The 21,163-nt window shown below is 30.8% G+C and overlaps 1 protein-coding gene across 1 annotated transcript; it reads right to left on the reverse strand.

The window, feature by feature from the left end:
- Positions 1-6,926: 6,926 nt before the first annotated feature.
- LOC123269338 (segmentation protein Runt-like) lies at positions 6,927-11,495 on the reverse strand. The gene is made up of 4 exons (XM_044734947.1): positions 10,910-11,495; positions 9,681-9,794; positions 8,926-9,033; positions 6,927-7,658 (listed from the first exon to the last, which is right to left on the reverse strand). The coding sequence occupies exons 1-4, from the start codon at positions 11,229-11,231 to the stop codon at positions 7,237-7,239; spliced, it is 966 nt and encodes a 321-aa protein (XP_044590882.1). The 5' UTR covers positions 11,232-11,495; the 3' UTR covers positions 6,927-7,236.
- Positions 11,496-21,163: the final 9,668 nt, after the last annotated feature.

Here is a 21,163-nt window from a genome sequence, read left to right on the forward strand (position 1 = left end):
TCTGCATCCATATGTGTGATTTGGATGATGGAACACCTTCGACCTATTGCTCACTGAACATAGAACATAGAACACTTGGCAGTTTTGCAGAAAAACAGAATAGGAAGCCAGTTCCCTTCTATTGGCGATGATGCTGATGGAATGCTAATAGCGGAGGTCAATTTCGGACTGATTAACTTGAATAATAATCCGAGAAACGAATAGAAGGAGTGATGAAGGCAGAAATTGGTCAATCGCTTGGGGCTCGGGGGCTGAAACGAAACTCGAGATGACTGTGTAAGGAAATTGTTCCGACGTGTCCACTTCCTCTGGCTTGATGAGAGTTCCGTTTTGATCAAAACTCCTATCCACCGAGGACGCTCTTGGTAAACACACTGGATCCTCTGAAACCCTTTCGACTTCGCCAATTTATACCGCGCTTTAAAATTAACATTTTTTCACCCTCATACTGGCTCTGATGGTTATTTTTGCTTGGGGACATGGAAATTGGTTGTTTTCAACGGGTTACAGCACAGAAAAATAATAATAAAACTTGACCATTAGTGTCATTTTTGGTTTTAGTGCTTTGTTAGTGGTGTTTTCTTGAAGAATTTGGAATTTTCTGATGATAAAAATGAAAGTTGCTTCATTGGAAAAGGTATTCTGGAGATAAGCAGAGAAAAATTTCAATTAAAGAGGTTTTTTTGAGGAGTAATAGGTAAAAAACTGCGTTATTTTTTATTAAATGAATTAAATATATGGATAATTTTTAAAACTACTGGAATTTTTGGGTGAAAATTGGTCAATATCTTTGAATTAGACCACAAAGAACTGAGAACTGCAAAGGAATTTAAATCTGAGGGCTTATTGGTCAGTTATCAGCCATAAAAGGGTTAAAACGGTGTTATTTTGAGTTAAAAGACTAAAATCTACGGTAAATTTTGGAAACTATTGAAATTTTTGGATAGAAATCGGTAGATATCTTTCAATCAGACCATAATCAGTCTGAAACTGCAAGGAAATTTGACTTGAAAAGTTAACGGGTCGGTTATCAGTCATTAAAGGGTTAAAAATGTGTTATTTTTGGTTAAAAGACTTAAATATACGGTCAATTTTGAAAACTATTGAAATTTTTGGACAGATGCCAGTAGGTATCTTTGAATTAGACCATAATCAGTTGAAAAATGCCAGGAAATTTGAATCGGAGGGTTAATTGGTCAGTTATTAGAGATGAAAAGAATAAAACAGTGTTATTTTTGGTTAAATGACTAAAATATATGGTAAATTTTGGAAACTATTGAAATTTTTGAATAAAAATCGGTATATATTTTTTACTTAGACCATAATTAGTTGAAAACTGCAGGAAAATTCGAATCGGGGAGTTAGTTGGTCAGTTATCAACCATAAAAGGGTTAAAACTGTGTTATTTTTGGTTTAAAAATTAAAATATATGATAAATTTTGCAAACTAATGAAATTTTTGGATAAAAATTAATACATATTTTTAAATTAGACTATGATGAGTTGAGAACTGTTAGGGAATATGAATCCTAACATTGATTAGTTAGATATCGGTAAAAAAGTGAAAGTATTTCAGACGAAAATTTCTAACAAAAAAATAAAAGTGCAAATGAAAAAGAAATTGAATTTAGTAAATTATATGAACAGTCAAAAAAGTCCAATATCAACAGGTATCTTAATAACAAATCTAAAAGCGTCGACGTGACCAAGGCAATAAAATCACCGCAGCGCCTGGTTTAAGGTATAAGTTTTAGAGTAAAAAGTGAACCCAGGAAAAAAGTAAGGATTTTTTTATCTCAATAATAAAACGGCTGGCTGTATAGAGAGTATACTATCTGTATCGTAAACGGTTACTTTTCCTTTGGCATGCAATGACCACAGCTTTTACCTCAATCCCGTATCCAAAAGCCCAAGCTGTCCTCAGTCTGGTTGCTAGAATAGTAAAGCCATCACCATCAGTAAGCAAAGAGACAGAGGCTACTATAAATACCCATCCCGCGGTACGACCTTTTCTCATAATAAAACTACTACCTACTGGCACACTGCTATAGCACTATACTACCTAGCGCAGTAAACCCAAACCATACCTATAGACTATTGCTCTTTTGCCGCTGCTTTCTGCTTTGTATTTGCATACTTTCTCGGGACTTAGAAAGGACCCGGATAACAAAAACCCTATCGTAAAATCAAGTCCGTTTACATTTAATTGGCGTCATAAACTCATACCCTCATTGCATTATGTCTCATCCCGGACTTTCTTCCATTTCTTTTCATAGTGGCCAATACTTACTACTTACTCGGGAGAAAAATACATAAAATATGAATATTGTGGTTCTCTAGTAAGTCCTTTTTTTTACTTTATTTTTAATTTTTATGTTTTGTAACCAAAAATAACACAGTTTTAATACTTTTATCTATGATAACTGACCAATTAACCCTCCGATTTTAATTCTCCTGCAGTTTTCAACTAATTATGGTCTAATAAAAAGATTTCTACCGATTTCTCTCCAAAAATTTAAATAATTTCCAAGATTGACCGTACATTTTAGCTTTTTAACCAAAAATAACACAGTTTTAACCCTTTTATAGTTAATAACTGACCAATTAACCCTTCGATTCAAATTCCTTTGCAATTTTCAACTAATTATGGTCTAATTAAAAGATATTATCGACTAGCGGACCCGGCAGACGTTGTCCTGTACACACGTCTTAAATTTAGAAATTTTAGGAATGAGCTTGTATAGTTAAAAACATCATTAGTTAACGATATGCAATGGGCACTCCTCAATAATTAACATTTTCGTAAATATAAGCCTATTCTGATTTTATACTCTTCGAGAGCTTTCATTTAAGTAACCACATGAATTTTTTCATATATCTTATATATATGTATATATATATATGATATTTATAAAATATATGAAAAGTGCATGTGGGTACTCAAGGTCAACAACAATTTATAAATTAATAATCTATCAAATAAACATTTTCCCGTGGACTGAATTGTAAATCTAAACCATGCTGGAATCCACCGGAAGACACACAAAAAATGTTATTAAAATCGGTCCAGCCGTTTAGGAGGAGTTCAGTGACAAACACACGCACAGAAGAAATATATATATAAAGATGTGAGAAAATTCAGATAACTTGGACTGGAATTTAAACCCAGAACCTCTCGATTACATGTTGGCTGCATTTTAATTTTTAATTTTTCTATTTTTCAATATTTACGATTTTTTTTCAAATATTTTTTTTTGTAAACCATTTTTTAACTATAACGTACAAAGAAAAATTATCAAAATCGGTCCAGCAATTCATTTTTATAAATATAGATATAGATTTTATACGGTGGTTGAGTATTCTTAAATTTTCTAATTTCCTGCGCAATTTTCTTAATTTTTTCTTTCATAAGAACCTTCTCCTGAAAATAACAAACTCTTATATATATAATAAATAAATATATATATATATATATATATATATATATATATATATATATATATATATATATATATATATATATATATATATATATATATAGATTTCTATCCAAAAATTTCAATAGTTTCCTAAATTTAACGTATATTTTAGTCTTTTAACCAAAAATAAGTTTTAACCCTTCTAGGGTTGATAACTGACCAATTAACCATCAGATTCAAATTCCCTTGCAGTTTTCTGATTATGATCTAATTCAAAGATATCTACCGAATTTTATACAAAAATTTGAATAGTTTCCTAAATTTGAAGTATATTTTAGTCTTTTAACCAAAAATAACACCGTTTTAACCCTTCTAGGGTTGATAACTGACCAATTAACCATCAGATTTAAATTCCCTTGCAGTTTTCACTTAACTATGGTCTAATTTAAAAATGTTGACCAATTCCCACCCAAAAATCTCGAAATTTTTCTAACTTTTCAGTATCTAAAGTTTTCATATCAAAAACAATGCAATTTTTAGTGTTCTTCATGTAAATCAGCGCCTCAACTTTGTCCATAATTTTCCCTCCATCGCAAAACGATTTAAAAAAGCTCACTATCTCCCAATGTGTGACACATGAACCCGTGAGTCGCGAATCCAAGTGACCAAGTATGCGTGAAATGTTGGAGCTTGTCAATTAACAGACCGCCGGGCAATGGCATTACGCTTTGATAGACTTTAAATCATGGGTTAAATAGCAATTGGAGCAAAAGAGCGAGAGCGAGCTTGGTTAAACAAAAAGTTTAGTTTTTTTTCCCGTGAAACCTCGTTACGGTTAAAGTGAAAAAGCTGTTCGGTGATCGTTGCTCGCGGATAGAAACGCGTTACACCCTCGCGGGGGTGTTATTGACGCTCGGGTGGTGCTGCCTTCTGGTGTTTGGGGGGGAACTGGACAGGGAATTATCGGAAAAAGGTAAAATCAGCGGTTTCTACGAAATGACTGGTGCAAACCGCGCCCATCGACGTTTAACATGCTATCTCTGTAGTGTGGTGCCTATCGACCAGTTTTCCACCGTATCTACTTCCTACTCTTTCTCTTTGTGTACCATTGCCTCCACACGCATCCACGCACACACCAACACCTACCAGCACCAACATCACCATCCGGATTCTACAACCAGCCAACATTTATTGATAAACACACAACAAAGCACTCTTTAGCGGGGTTCCACCGTCAACCGATCGATAAACGATAACGAGGTCGAATTCGTTCCAATGCAAAGCAGCTTGTTAGCCAAACCTCGTCTCGCGTGCCAGACATCTTTCTTAGTTGGCTCCAGGATCGGTTTCCACGATCCAAGACTACCCAAAGGTCCAAGGACGGTTATTGCCTTCTAATATGTTAAAAAATTCTTTCAACTGGTTTCCTTTATCCCAGAAAGACCAAGTTATTTACATCCCCAAGTACGTATTTATCTGGGGGAGCCAGCAGCCCTCTTATTATTTCCCTTTCGTCTTGTCTTGCCGCTTTCTTTCCTTTATCAAAACAAGAGCTTATCGGCAATTGAGTTTGCATAATCAAGAATCTCTACCTCGAAAATCAGCCTCTCTTTGAGCTTCAGATCAAAAAGGTTCACAAATATCCAGTTCTGGATGACAATTAGTCCTTGCTCTAAAATTGCTGTTGGCACAAAAAGTCACCAATTGTAATCCAACTCGCATGCGTAAAGTTGCGGTCTGTGTGCGTGTGTCTTCCACCCACTATCCTCGAACCAGAGGACGCAGAGATTGTGGATATGGAGCAAACGTGCGAGAGGACCAGGATGGTTACTAATTGTCCGAGGCTTCTACCCAGTGACGAGCACCCCTCATCAACGCTGATTGCCTAACTCGAGAACCCTCAAACTCGGACAGCTCTCTCTCTGAATTGAAGCAGAGCTCTTGCTGGCTCTCTTACTCCCGTTGGTGGTAATCTCGAACAAGAGGATCCAGTTTGTTGGTCGCCAATACCAATTTGTCAGTTTCCAGTTGCGATTGTCTCTATTCTGTACTTGGACTAACTTGACTCTCATTGTCAATTGTCGACCGGTTGTTTTTCGACACCCCGTTCATCAATCAGCAAAATCATCCAATCAGGATTATGTCCAGCTACCAGCTTACCCGCCAAATTTTTGACCAGTTCTTCCCCCAACAAGATTTTCTGCTAATTTTTTTTAACCCAAAAAGGTTCTCAATCATTTTTAGCAGTCTAATTATCAATCTTGATGATGGTGGCTCCCTACCTAGGGTTGAATTTATAGAATCAAATGAGGATCGCTGCCTAATACAGATCTCACGTTCCCCTTCGATATAAAACTCTCCCCTACACACGCTTTCAAATGAGAGTGTGGCGTGCTACCATTCAGATTTAAATTGTACCAACAAAAAATCTATCCAAGGCTACAATACTCGCTCGCTATGCATATGAATGTTTTGATGTGAATTTTTTAGTGTGGATATGCAAATTTAAAGATACATGAAGCCCTTTTTCACGGCACGAGCTCAAGACGAATGTGACCTGAAATATCTTAATCCTAATTTGGGCCTTGTCATGCCTTTGGAATATTATTAATAGTTCAAAGGCATGACGAGGCCCAAATTATTTTAATTATTTTTATCCAAAGTTTCCATATCAAAAAACACCAGAAACTTTATTGTTTTTTGATAAAGAAACTTTAGATACTAAAAAGTTGGAAGAGTTTTGAGATTTTTGGATGAAGATTGGTCAGTATCTTTAAATTAGACCACAGTCAGCTGAGAACTGCAGGAGAATTTGGATCTAAGGGTTAATTGGTTAGTTATCAGGGGTAAAAGGGTTAAAACTGTGTTATTTTTGGTTACAAGACTAAAATATATGGTAAATTTTGAAGACTATTGAAATTTTTGGATATAAATCGGTATATATCTTTGAATTAGACCATAATCAGTTGAAAACTACAGGGGAATTTGAATCGAAGGGCTAATTGGTCAGTTATCAGCCATAAAACGGTTAAAATTGTGTTATTTTTGGTTAAAAGACTAAAATATACGGTCAATTTTAGAAACTATTGAAATTTTTGGACATAAATCAGTAGATATCTTTGAATTAAACCATAATCAGTTGAAAACTGCAGGGAAATTTGAATCGAAGAGTTAATTGGTCAGTTATCAGCCATAAAAGGGTTAAAATTGTGTTATTTTTGGTTAAAAGACTAAAGTATATGGTAAATTTTGGAAACTTAACAGGTTTCTGGATAAAAAACGGTATATATTTTGAAATTGGACTATGATAAGTTAAGAACTGCAGGAGAATATGAATTCTAACATTGATTAGTTAGATTTCAAACGAAAATTTCTAACAAAAAAATAAAATTTGGGCCTTGTCATGCCTTTAGAATATTATGAATACTCCAAATTCTGCCAGTAGCAACTGAGATTTTCATACTACCTAAACTTAACTTCTAATGGTAATAAATGATATAGAAAAATATTTATTTAATTTAAATTTATTTAATCTCTGCTATAATAATCTCTTTACATTAAATCTCTGTTTGAACTTACAATAAATTACAGACAGTTTAAGACAATAAATATGCCGGCTATCATACAGTCTCGTGGCTCTCCCTCATAAACATTCATCTCATGGTTAATCATTTCATTTGTAAACATTGTTCGTCCATTGGTATTTACAATTTGTACAATAAATATAAATATCAATTATTTACACGGTATTTACATAAAATATAACATATAAGTACGCATCACTAGCCTTCCAAAGTTCTCAACCACCCACTCCAAATTTAATAAGGCCTCCAAACGGGCTTAGAAGCCACTGAAGACAGCTTCGTCGGTGCTTTAAGCTCACAACGTCCGCTTTCTTTCTTCACCGGAGGGCTGGAAGGGGTCGCTGGTGGCGTTCTCTTGCATCCGTCACTCGTCACGGCGATTACATTGTTGGTACCGTTGACGCTGACGTTAGACAGCGTGTTGAGGCGAATCGGCACAAAGGCACTGCGTACTTCTTCAGATTCGCTGCTAGTTTCACTGGGACTTCTTGGAGGACTCCGAGATGGGCTCGTTGGCAAGGCTGGTGTCTTCGTCGTTGGCATACCCGGATACTCCGTCGGGAATTTTACGTGCTCGTGGAACGGGTACGTTGAGGGTAACATACTGGGTGTGAAGGCTGGAGGGAATAAATCCGCTGGCGGCATTGGCATTGCTCCTGAAAAATAACAATTTGGATTAGATTAATTTAAGGAGATCTAAGTACCCTCCTAAGATAAAGAATGTCTAAAAAAATAATACGTAGAAATACTTTTTTTATTGAATTAATACTACTTAATTGTATAAACCTGCAAAATATAGTCGTTTAAATCCGTACCAGTTAATTATAATCGATGGAAAATTCTTAAAACTGGTGAGAGAGATATCAGCTGTTGGAACTGAAGCCGCCATTGAAGATATTAAACCGCGGGACATTCAAAACTTTTGAATTTTGGCGGGAATTTCAAACTTTAAGGAGATCTAAGTACCCTACTAGTGTAAAGAATGTTTAAAAAAATAATACGTTGAAATACTTTTGCTATCTTAAAATTAATTTTTAAATTAATTAATAACATTTTTTGAGGAAATTTCCGATAAATTTACTCATTAAATAATTATTAACATTTAATTGACTAATAAAAAATATAGCACTCTGAATTACCGGTATACACTTGACAACACAAAAAGAGTTCCTTAACCTTAAAATTTATTTATGTTTACTGTTTAACTAAAATGACTAAGGTCTTCTAACATTTAAAAAACCGAGGTTACTTATGCTTTGAGTAACCGCGCAAGCGGTGGTGCCAAGTCAAATACGAGACTTTAAAGAACGCAAGTTCCGAGTGATTTTTCATAAAAAATCTAAAATATCTCCGTAATACATTCGGAAAGCTACTTTTTTATTGTTTTAATCGAAAGCTTATTATTTTTTCAATCAAATTTAATGAAAATATAATTTTTTTTTAAATCGTTAATTGCATTAAATTCTTAACCAAATACCGGCTGGTGGAATCTCTATTTCATGTAAAAATTACAATTTTACCTAATTATTTGATTAAATATCCCAGAAACCTACAGTTTTTTAATTTTTTTATTAATTTTTCTACGTAGATTTTACAAATTTTCACGAAGTGAAAATTTAACTACTTCGCGTGGATCTCTTCAATTTTGCTTGAAGGTTTTCAAGCTGTTACATTTTTTGACAACTATTGTATAAATTTTCAACTCAAATAAAAGCTAATAACTAAAAATAGTTCAACATTGAAGTGTACAATTTGGATTTTCTGTTTTTTAGGGTTGTATTGTATGAATACAATCTCCCGGAGGGAGATTGTGGGAACGACCCCGAAGGGTCCGTAGACCACGGGATGAATCATCAGCGAATCAATACGGTTCTCAACTCTGAAAACTTTTGCGAACTAACTAATAAAAAAAGAGATGCTTACCTTTGATGAGTGCAGGATGTGGCAGGTGCCATGCGTGCCCTAGGTAAGCAGCGTCTATCCAGGGATTGAGCAGCCCCAGTCCAGGAAAGCCAGGTCCGTATTGATAATCTGCAACAGAACCAAAGAATAAGATTAGCAAAACTGAAAAAATGATGATGATGATGATGATGATGATGGTGATGATGATGATGGTGCTAACTGAAGTCTTGTTCTGATGGGTAGTGTTGATGGTATAAATAAGAATTATTAAACGGGATTTAACGAGCCCGAGAATAGCTGGGAATCGTAAACCGGCGATTAAAACGGCTCGTAAGCAAATAGCCTGTGTGTTTTGTGGCACATATGGCTGCTGGCATATGCCAGGCGATAAACAAATTCATAAAGCGGTGTCTTTGCCAGGATGATGGCATCCATATACCATGATCACTCGACGGAGACATTTATTATTGTTTTACGTTATCATCCAGTACTCGAGGAAATTAGTCAAAGAAGCCCGCATTGGATTTACACATATGTGCGATGTAATGGACATGTGCGGGAGAATACCAGAGAAACGGAAAGCAACACTCGTGACCGCGGCGTGGTTTGAGGTACGCCGGATTATTAAACGCTGCAAGGCCTCTGACACCCGTTTTGCGGATTCTCTGGTTGGACACGCGCTTATGATCACTTCTGACCACTTCCTTCCCAGAATTTGGAGGATCTCGTGGGTTATTGTTATGGTTAATCATTATTAATCATTAATGACTACTTACTTGATTTAGATCTTGGCTCTCGAGGTCCGTCTACGGTTACTTTTATCGCTTTGGTGTAAGTAGCTATTTGCGACGGTTGGCTGCTGATTTGTATCGTCAGCGAAAATGATTTTCCTGAAACAATTTAGATCAATTAACCTTTAAGATCTAGGTCTTAGAAAAGTCAATATTTGGCTAATCAGTCGCCTAAAGTTCAATTTATTCAAAGATATTCCTTTTGATAATCTTAATTAGGTATTATATAAATAGAAAAATTGATTTGAATCAAGTGAAAAATTTCTGACCCAAAAAAATAAGTTTTATAGGTTTTATAGGCTTGCATTAAGACCAAAAATTCTTGGATTAAGAATTTTGTAACTCAAATCAAGAAAATGAAATTCTGCAAAATTATTTTCGGTGTATAAAATCGTTTTTTTATGAATCTAAAGATTTGAATATCAAAAATTTAGCTAGTAAAAAAAATCTGCTATCAATTTTGATCCAAAAAAACGCAGACTGATTTTTCTGACCACCCTAACTGATTTTTCTGATTTTGCTGATCAAGATTTTTTATTTGAGCATAAAAACAATCAAATCTAAATATCAGGCTTCAAATTATCGATAATCAATTAGAATTTACTGAATTTGCAGAATATAATCTAAATTAAGTATTACATAAATAAAAAAATTGATTTGAATTAAAAGAAAAATTTTTGACCCAAAAAAATAAGTTTTATAGGCTTTAATTAAGACCAAAAACTCTTGAATTAAAATTTTTTCAACTCAAATCAAGAAAATGAACTTCTTTAAAATTATTTTCGGTGTAGAATCATCTTTTGAGGAATCTAAAGCTTTGGATATTAAAAAATCAGCCGATCAAAAACATTTACTATTAATTCTGATCCAAAAAAACGCAGACTGATTTTTCTGATCAACCTGACTGATTTTTCTGATTTTTCTGATCAATATGACTGACTAAGATTTATTCTTTGAGCATAAAAACAATCAAATCTAAAGATCAGGCATCAAATAATCAATAATCAGTAAGAATTTACTGAATTAGCCAAATGTAATTTAAATTAGGTATTACATAAATAAAAAAATTGATTTAAATCAAAAGAAAAATTTTTGAACCAAAAAAGTAAGTTTTATAGGTTTTATAGGCCTGAATTAAGACCAAAAAATCTTAAATTTTTAAAATGTAATTGTAAATGAATCAATTAAAGGACAGTAAGGATAATAAATCTCACCTCTTCCACTTCTCCCAACAAATCTAAGATCATTAAACTTAGCGACCTGGTTCTTCATAACAGCGGTGCAGTTTCTGAGTTCCCCGCAGCAATTTTCATCATTACCGGCGCGTATCATCACCGGAGTGCCATCGCTGACTTCATCAAGGGCTACAACTTTGAAAGCGACCGGCAAGGACTTGTTAGATCGCCAGTGGGTGGGCAAGGCGGTGCAGAGGATCGCAGGGCTTCCGGTCTGCACGAGGTCGCCGTGGCAGGCACGAAGTGCGTCGTGGATGGTGCTGAAGCTATCCATGCCTAGCGGGCCTTCTGGCAGATGCATTTTACACTATAATCCTGGTTCTAATGGCACTGCACTATCGATCTGGTGATCAATCACAACACTGCACTACTAACAAGCTAACAATTCACTAGTATAGTCTCCTACTGGTCCGACTATCCAATTGTCCAGTTGTCCGGCTGTCCGGCTGTCCGGTAGGAGCGGTGGGCAGAAAAGTTTTAAAATGTGAGTTAAAACGAGGCGCACTCGATGCTCGTCGAGCGGATTCTAGTTTTTCGCAGAGATCTACCACCTATTTAGAGGGGATTTTTATCCCCACCAATTTTTCCTAACGCCCCACCCAGCGGTGGAGCGTCGACCAATGAGGACCGTGGTCGTGTTTGTGGCCTCAGTGGCTCGCCGCCTTCACCCCTAACCAAGCTTAAGGGTTGCTCGAGACCGTGGGGATCTGAGCTAGAGTCTCCAAGAGACCGTTCCTGCTTCTGTATGTTGGCTCTCGCTCCCACTCGAGCTTGTTGGAGCGCTGATTCCTTCCTCTCGCTTCCACGTGCTCGGAAGCCGCACGCTATACCAAGCTTTGTCTTCTTCTATGCTTCTAGTCTCTATTCTCCGAGTCTTCTGCTTCTGCCACGCTTTCACTCTCGCTCACACCTGCTTGATTATGGGCTTCTACGTGTGGGTGGACCACTGTGTATTCCGGCAGATTATCGGCGGCATAACACCCATGTACACGTGTTTAGTTTTTTTTTGTTCTGTTTTTGTATTGTTTTTATTTATTTATGTAATATGGTCATTATTTTTTTTTAAGGGATGGAAAATTTCTTTTTAATTTATTATTGATGTTTTTAATGTAATTTTTAGATATTTTGGGATTGAAATTTTTTATTAGAAAATTTTTGGAACTCTTTATTTAATTATTTTTATTTTAATTCTTTAAAGTTTTGAGATTTAAATTTTTTATAAGAAAATTTTTTTAATTTTAGTTAATTATTTTTATATAAGATTTTATTTCTTTTAAAAATTTTTTTTTAGCAATGGAAAATTTCTTTTTAATTCATTATTGATGTTTTTATTTTAATTCTTAAATATTTTGGGATTGAAAATTTTTGAAATTCTTTATTTAATTATTTTTATATAAAATTTTATTTCTTTTGAAAATTATGGAAAAGTTTCAGATAATTTTTATTGTTACTTAATTAAAAAATAAAAAACAACAAAATTTAAAATTTTAAGAGAATATTAAGATTTTCTAATTAATTAAATATTTACAAGTAAGGTCAACGATTTTAATTTTCATTTTTTTGGACGAAATTTCTATATGATTTTATTGATATATTTTTTTTTGAAAAATACATTCAAAAAATTACTAATTTAAAAAGAAAAAAAGTTTACCAATTTTCAAGAAAATTCAGAAATTTTTTATGGCTTAAAATAAATTTGACCCCACTTTTAAATAATTACTATATTTTTAAAGATTGCAATTGTAGTTATTTAAATTTTCTTTACTTTAAAAATTTTCCTTTTAATTTTTTCAATATTAAAATTCCTTATTCCTAAAATTTCAATTAATGTTAAATTATATTAATTGTTTTTTATTTTATTACAACAAATTTTTAGTAAAATTTAGTAAAGGTTAGTTTAAAAACTCATTAATTAAAAATTAAAAAAAAAATTTTTTTCATAAATTTAACTAATATAAAAATTTTTTATACAATTTAAAAATATGGAAATTGTTAAATTTTCACTTTATTTTTTTTTGCATAGAAAATTGAAAAAAAAAAAAAAATTACTTTTAATTATTATTTTATAATAAAGCAAATTTGTGGTAAAAATATTAAAAATCAAATTTATTCTTTAAATACCTCAAAAAAAATTTTTTTTTATGGAAAAAAAATTTTTTTTTTTTTAAATTAAATTTCTTATTCATAAGCTTTAAAAAAATTTTTTTTTGTTATAATTTTGACAAAAATGTCATTAAAAATTTCCTAAAAAATATAAAATAAGAAATAATCAATTTAATTTATTTAAGACAATTTTTTCAATGACCAATAATAAAAAAGAAAATTTTTTTTCATTAAAAAAAAATTAAATTTCTTATTCATAAGCTTTAAAAAAATTTGTTTTGTCATAATGTTGGCAAAAATGTAATTAAAAATGTTCTAAAAAATAAAAATAAAAATTAATTTTATTAAATTATTTAAGACACTTTTCTCAATGACTAATAATGTAAAAAAAAATTTTTCTTATTGAAAAAAAAATTTTTTTTATTGAAAAAAAATTTTTTTTATTGAAAAAAATATAATTTTTTTTTTTATTAAAAAAATTTTTTTTGTCATAATTTTGATAAAAATTACATTAAAAATTTCCTAAAAAATATAAAATAAGAAATAATCAATTTAATTTATTTAAGACAATTTTTTCAATGACCAATAATAAAAAAGAAAATTTTTTTTCATTAAAAAAAAATTAAATTTCTTATTCATAAGCTTTAAAAAAATTTGTTTTGTCATAATGTTGGCAAAAATGTAATTAAAAATGTTCTAAAAAATAAAAATAAAAATTAATTTTATTAAATTATTTAAGACACTTTTCTCAATGACTAATAATGTAAAAAAAAAATTTTCTTATTGAAAAAAAAATTTTTTTTTATTGAAAAAAAATTTTTTTTATTGAAAAAAAAATTTTTTTATTGAAAAAAATATAATTTTTTTTTTTATTAAAAAAATTTTTTTTGTCATAATTTTGATAAAAATGACATTAATAATTTTCTAAAAAATATAAAATAAGTTGATTTCAATTATTTAAGACAGTTATTTTTAATGAATAATAATAATGAAAAAAAAAATTTTTTTTCTCCTGTCTGACTCCAAATCCAATCAAAGCATGGGTTAACCAAAGCAGCTTAGATAATAAAATAACCGACCAAAAATGAAGAAACCTACAAATACACTTCCATTAACACAATAGTAAATGAAGTTTAAAGCTTTAAAATTAAGTTAAAACCTTAACTAAAGTCTCTCTTCATTGTCAATCGAAAAAAAAATTCAATAGCCACAATTTATGTCATCGGTAAAATTACTGACAAGTAGCAGTGTAAATAATAAAATAATAAACTTTGGGGGTTTTTTTTTTATTCTTACTTGACAATATATTATGCTACCTTATGTTATATTATGAAGAGTGAAAAATTGTCTAGTCATTCTTGAGACCTTACTTATCGCAATAGCTCTGGAAAATATCTACTACCTAGTATTCTAAATTTACACAAACATAAATCGTAATTCTCACCCAGGTAATTATAATCTCAAATGAAGAAAGTCTCAGCCCAGTCTTTTCTTTAGAAAGTAAAAACTCTTAAAAGCGTTTGGGTAAGTCTAAGTAGCTTCTCTAATCCTATTTGAATACAATCAAGGTTTATAAATATTTTGACGGCATTGTCACCTGGCTTAAGAACCTTTTAAAGATTCGAAGCTGAGAATTTACATTTACAAGCTTTTATTTAAAAAAAAATAATGATTCTCGTATTGTTTTTATTTCATTTTTAATTTATTGTCTGAAAAAATTTGAAAAAAAAATTTTTTTAAGAGAAATAAATTGTTTAAAAAATTTTCAGATAATTTTTTTAAAGAATTTAATCGTTTGTGAATTGATAATAAAATAAAATAGCGTGGGAAAATACAAAAAGGAAGTACTGGATAATAATACGCAATATTGTAGGATTGTTAAAAAAATTTTCTTTCAAATAAAATCGATTTTTCATTCTTGATATATTTATTATTTTGTATATTATACACTATTAATGCGAGCAACTCCACCCACTGTCTCCGGTAATCTCTTCCGTTTAGTTCAAATCTATCCTCTACTCGTAGTACAACATATATGTATGTATATCGGCGTTTAGTTTGTATGTAGGTATTAATAACAGGAAATATAATTCTGATCAAACAAGTATTGAGATTTATAAGTATATATGTTGTTAATTTATTTTTATTAGAAAATTTAAAAATTATAAAAATGTTTAATATTAAAATTTAATTTAAAAAATTCAAAGGCAAAAATTAAAAAAAAAAAAATTAAGTCAACATTAAAAAAAAAATACTCTATATTATTAAGAGAATAAGAAAAAGTTTTTTTATAGCAATTTATTGATTTAAAAAAATTTTTTTTGAACTTTGTCATCTATATTATTAAGAAAATAAGAAAAATTTTGTGGCCAGAGTATTTATATGATAAAATGGGTTTTTATGGTCGAATTTGGTATCATTACAAAGGTCTTGACCTGGAGTTGTGTCTTTGTAAGGTATAATATCATGCTTACTCATAGTCAATTTATGATGATAATTATTTAGGCTGCATTCGAGAATTATTTCTAGATACATAATTAAGAAATGAGCTTGTATTTTGTGAACTGTTGACATTTTTAAAGATATAAGCTCATCCTGATGTTACACTCATCAAGAGCTTTCATTTAAGTACCCACATGCATTTTTGGTATATTTTTCATATATACATATACATAAAATATATAAATATATATATATATATACTAGCTGATACCCACCCGCTTCGCTGGGCATACAATAAAATTTTATGTTGTAACCTAGATGAAAAATATAAACAAAATGATTAATTTCAAAAAGATAATTAATATAAATTTTGAATTAGAGAAAGGTGATTGTTTATGATAACCGGTGTTAGCGAGTATTAAATATATGAGAAAAGTATTTTATTATTAATAATCAATCAATCAATGGGTCGTTAGTCAGTAAATCTGTCATTAGACAGATTTCCGCATCACCCATGACGTACTGTGTAGTGAGATGCGTTCCCATTATAATAATGTTATCCTAAACATTTAGTCTAGACCGGATAGGTCAAATGGTAGAGTAGCCGACATGTCACCGGAAGGTTCTGGGTTCGAATCCCTGTCCGAGCTATCTGAATTTTTCTCGCATATTCTGTAAACTCTTATTAAGAAGGTCCTTCCTATTTCTTTCTCAATCTCTTCCTCCTCCATTATTCTGTTACGTGAATGTTGGAACGATTCACGTAATAATTATCCGTAACTCCTATTCTTTTCCGCTTCATAGTATTATTTAATTTTAAAAATGTCAATAATTTTTTAATTTTAAAAAATGTTAATAATAAAATACTTTTCTCATATATTTAATACTGCTAACACCGGTCATCACAAACAATCACTTTTCTCTAATTCAAAATTTATATTCATTATCTTTTTGAAATTAACCATTTTGTTTATATTTTTCATCTAGGTTACACCATAAAAATTTATTGTATTCCTATCGAAGCGGGCGGGTATCAGCTAGTTATTAATAAATTCATAACAAATTAAGTGGTATTAAAAAATATATTTATTATTACTCATTTTATTAGAAATTATCTTAAATCGACCGTTTTTTATAATAATTTAACGATATCGTTGTAAAATTTTAGAGAAGACGCATCAGACACAATTTACCATTTTAATTTTAATCATTAAAATCAGTATAATCATTTAACAATATCAACTTGATAATATTTATGTTTAATTTATCTGTGTTATGATATAATCGAGTTCATCCTTCATGATTATTCCAATACATATAAGTTATTTCAGTTATTAATGATTTAGCTATTCTTTCTTAAAAAACGTATGATTATGAATTCCTACTGTCCCAACAGTCAATCGATAAAATTTAAAATCAATCATTTTGACAGTTATTATAGCAACGGTAACCATGATAACGGTAACCATGGTAACGGCAACCATGGTAACGGTAACCATGGCAACGGTAACCACGGCAACGGTAACCATAGCAACGGTAACCATGGCAACGATAACCATGACAATGGTAACCATGGCAAAGGTTGATTAGCGTGGGTGGTTGTAGGGGGGTTGAGTTCGATAATTTACGGGTGCCACTGATGGTTTCTTAGATTAGAGGGTCAAAATGATATTTCGCTCCCAAAAAAAGAGAGAGATATAGGGAAGGGGAAAGATTATAGGGCACGGGAGGGGAGGAGAAGAATGAGAGGGAGGGGAGGGCATATGTGATGGTAGACGAAAAATTCATTTTGGCTAGGAATTGCGTAAAATCCGTTCTTAGTGAGCGTCTACATCACGAATGGAGTAACTATGCTAAATTTCAAGTCAATCGGGCGAATAGTTTCGGAGATCTCGTGATGAGTGAGTGGTATTTCGCTTATATATATATAGATATATAGATATATAAATCTATATATAAATATATATTTATATATATTATATATATGTATATATGAAAAATATATCAAAAATTAATGTGGGTATTCAAATTAAAGCTCTTAATGAGTATAACATCAAGATGAGCTTGTATCTTTAAAAATGTTAATATTTAAGAAAGTACAGTGCAATTTAACAATATATAAGATACATAATTAAGAAATGACCTTGTATCTTGTGAACTATTGACATTTTTAAAGAAATAAGCTCATCCCGATGTTATACTCATCAAGACCTTTCATTTAAGTACCCACATCAATTTTTCATATATTTATATATATATTATATATATGTATATATGAAAAATATATCAGAAATGCATGTGGGTACTCAAATTAAAGCTCTTGATGAGTATAAGATCAATATGAGCTTGTATCTTTAAAAACTTCAATATTTAAAAAAGTGCAGTGCAATTTAACAATATATAAGATACATAATTAAGAAATGACCTTGTATCTTGTGAACTATTGACATTTTTAAAGATATAAGCTCATCCCGATGTTATACTCATCAAGACCTTTCATTTAAGTACCCACATCAATTTCTTATATAGTTATATATGTTATATATATGTATATATGAAAAATATATGAAAATGCATGTGAGTACTCAAAAAAAAGCTCTTGATGAGTGTAACATCGGAATGAGCTTATATTTTTAAAAACATCAATATTAAAGAAAGTACAGTGCAATTTAACAAAAGTCATTTTTTAATAAAGCAAAATTTTATTCTTTTTATTTATAGTTCACAAATCACGGCAGTCACGTAGTGACTGCATAGTTGCTAGTAATAATTATTATTTAAGATTATAAAAATTTAACTTAAAAAAAAATTGCGTCAAAATTAAAAAAAATTAAATGTCAAAAATTTGATAAAAAAAAAACTTGAGTCAAAAATTAGTCAAAAAAAAAACTAATTAATATATTAAAGTAAATGTAAAAAATTTGATTCAAGTAAAAGTTGACTCAAAAATTAGAAAAAAAGTCAATATAAAAAAAAAGAAGTTAAATGTAAAAAATTTGACACTGTGACATAATTTCTAGTAAAAATCTAAATAATAATACTAAAAAGACCTTCAATAACCATCACCAGTTAAAGACCGTATCTTAAAAATACATACACTGTACAAACTAATATATTAGTTATATTAGGTGATGGGTATATATGTAAAAGTAGATGTAGACACGCGTAAAATAATGAGCAAATGTTGTAAATAGTGAGTGTTAAAATACACAATATACAAGTTTTTAGTACAGTAGGTATGGACTCATACTACCGGAGCAAATTTTCCAGCTTTCACGAGGATTTTCACGCACTGGGAGAGTCCTTGAACTAATCTCTTATTTTTATTATTTTTTTGTCCTTTCGAAAACAAGTTTAGAACTCGGTAACCTGTGGATCTGGGATTATTGTTAGATTAACCCGATTCTAAGCTTCTAAACTTTTATTTTCCCAGCTCACCTTGTCAATTTATCCTGCCACGCGACACCTTGTTAGTCACAGTTTTAACTTGTCAACATATAGCTTATTTCCGACGTCTTACTTCTCACTTACGGAGAAAAAATTTCTTTAGCTTAAAAATTACCGTAAAAATTGCAATTTTTAATTTAATAACAAGTTTTACTTTAAATTTAAATTTATTAATTAATTGTAAAAATGAAAATAAAAATTCAGCTATTTAATCTTAACTCTAAAAATAGTATATTGTATTTTCACTTCGAGTAAAAATATTAAAAAAATTCTTGAGCTGATAAAAAGGCTCGAAAAAAGACCCAGCAAAGACAAAGGCAAAGTGTAAAAGCAGCTATATGTATGTTATACGTAGACGTGATGATACGTGACAATAAAAAATCACACAAAAACATGAGTACTAATTTCAAAAACGCTTCTATCCTATCCTATCCCATCCCCGTAGTTAAAATTAACAGCCGAGTGATCACGAATGGGCATTTCAAGAATCGGGAGACATTTTTTAATATCCCAGTAGTGCTGGGAAAAGTTAATCGGGACAAAGAGCCGGACTACTCATATATCCACGCTTCACTGGACCCACTTTTTTTTTTTCATATTTTGTAATAAAAAATCCACACTAAAGTTCAAAATAAATAGATAATACACAACATAAATAAAACATAAATAATGTACCTTCATGCGGGGACAGTTAATGCAGAACAAAAACTTTTGGAATTCCGTGAGCGTACGGAAAAAGTGAATTTATTGATTTATTAGTTTTTGTTACTGTCGAATTTGCAATTTTATTTAAAATAGAATGCAATTTTAAGTAAAACATTTTTTTTTATGGTTTAATAGATCCATATCTGGCTTAATACGGTCTGATATTGTGTAGCATATTCATATTTGGCTTAATATTGTTTGATATGTTCACATCTGACCTAAAATTGATTTATGTGTCTATATCTGACTTCATATGGCTTGAAATTATTTTATACGTCCATATACGGCTCAATATGATTATATATGGGTTGATATGTTCACATTTGGCTTCATATAGCTTGGTATGACCTGATATGTCTATATCTGGCTTTATATCATTTGAAACGTCAATAAAAAACTTTATATATTAATATCTGACCTAATGTGACTATAAATGGTCATATCTGACTTAATACGATTTTATATGTTTACATTTGATCAAATAAGACCATATATATTCATATCTGATTTAATAAGGCTTGATATGTGACCTAAATATTGATCTTTATATGATCATATCTGGTTTAATATTGTTATGCATCCATATGTGGTTTAATAATGTTGGATATGTTCATATCTGACCCAATGAAACCATATCTGCTTCAATATGGCTTTATATGTGACCTAATGTATATGTTTATATGATCATATATGACCTAATATTTCTGTGTGTTCATATCTAGCTTAATATTGTTTGAAATGTTCATATCTGACCTGAAATGGATTTATATATCTATATTTAACTTCATATGGCTTAAGAGTATCTTATATATCCATATATGGCTCAATGTATTCATATCTGACCTAATATGACTAGATATATTCATATCTGACCTAAAAGGATTCATATGTCTAAATCTGACATCATATGACTTAAAATTGTATTATATGTCCATATATGGCTCAATATATCTGGCTCAGTATGGCCTGATAAATCCATATATGGCTTGCTATATTCATATCTGACCAAATATGGCTTGATATGTTCTTATCTGACCCAATATTGCTTGATATATTCATATCAGACCTAAAATGGATTTATATGTCTATATATGACTTCATATGGCTTAAAATTGTCTTATATGTTTATATATGGCTCAATATGTTTGTATCTGGATTAATATGGCCTCATATATCCATATATGCCTTGATTTATCCATATCTGACCTAAAATTGATTTATATGTCTATATTTAACTTCAATATGGCTTAAAATTGTATTATATTTCCATATATGGCTCAATATCTTTATATCTGGTTCAGTATGGCCTGATATATCCATAAATGGCTTGATATATTCATATCTGACCTAATATGGCTTGATATGTGGTCTGAAATGTCAACATATGACTCTAGATGATTATATCTGGCTTAGTGAAGTTTAATGTGTCCATATCTGGCTTAATATGACTTGATATATCGCCTGGTGAGATCTGATATGGCAATATGGCAATATATGGCTTATAATATGTCCTAATGTGGCTGTATGGGTGAAATT

This window comes from Cotesia glomerata, linkage group LG7 (genome assembly GCF_020080835.1).
Source record: "Cotesia glomerata isolate CgM1 linkage group LG7, MPM_Cglom_v2.3, whole genome shotgun sequence".
NCBI lineage: Eukaryota > Metazoa > Arthropoda > Insecta > Hymenoptera > Braconidae > Cotesia > Cotesia glomerata.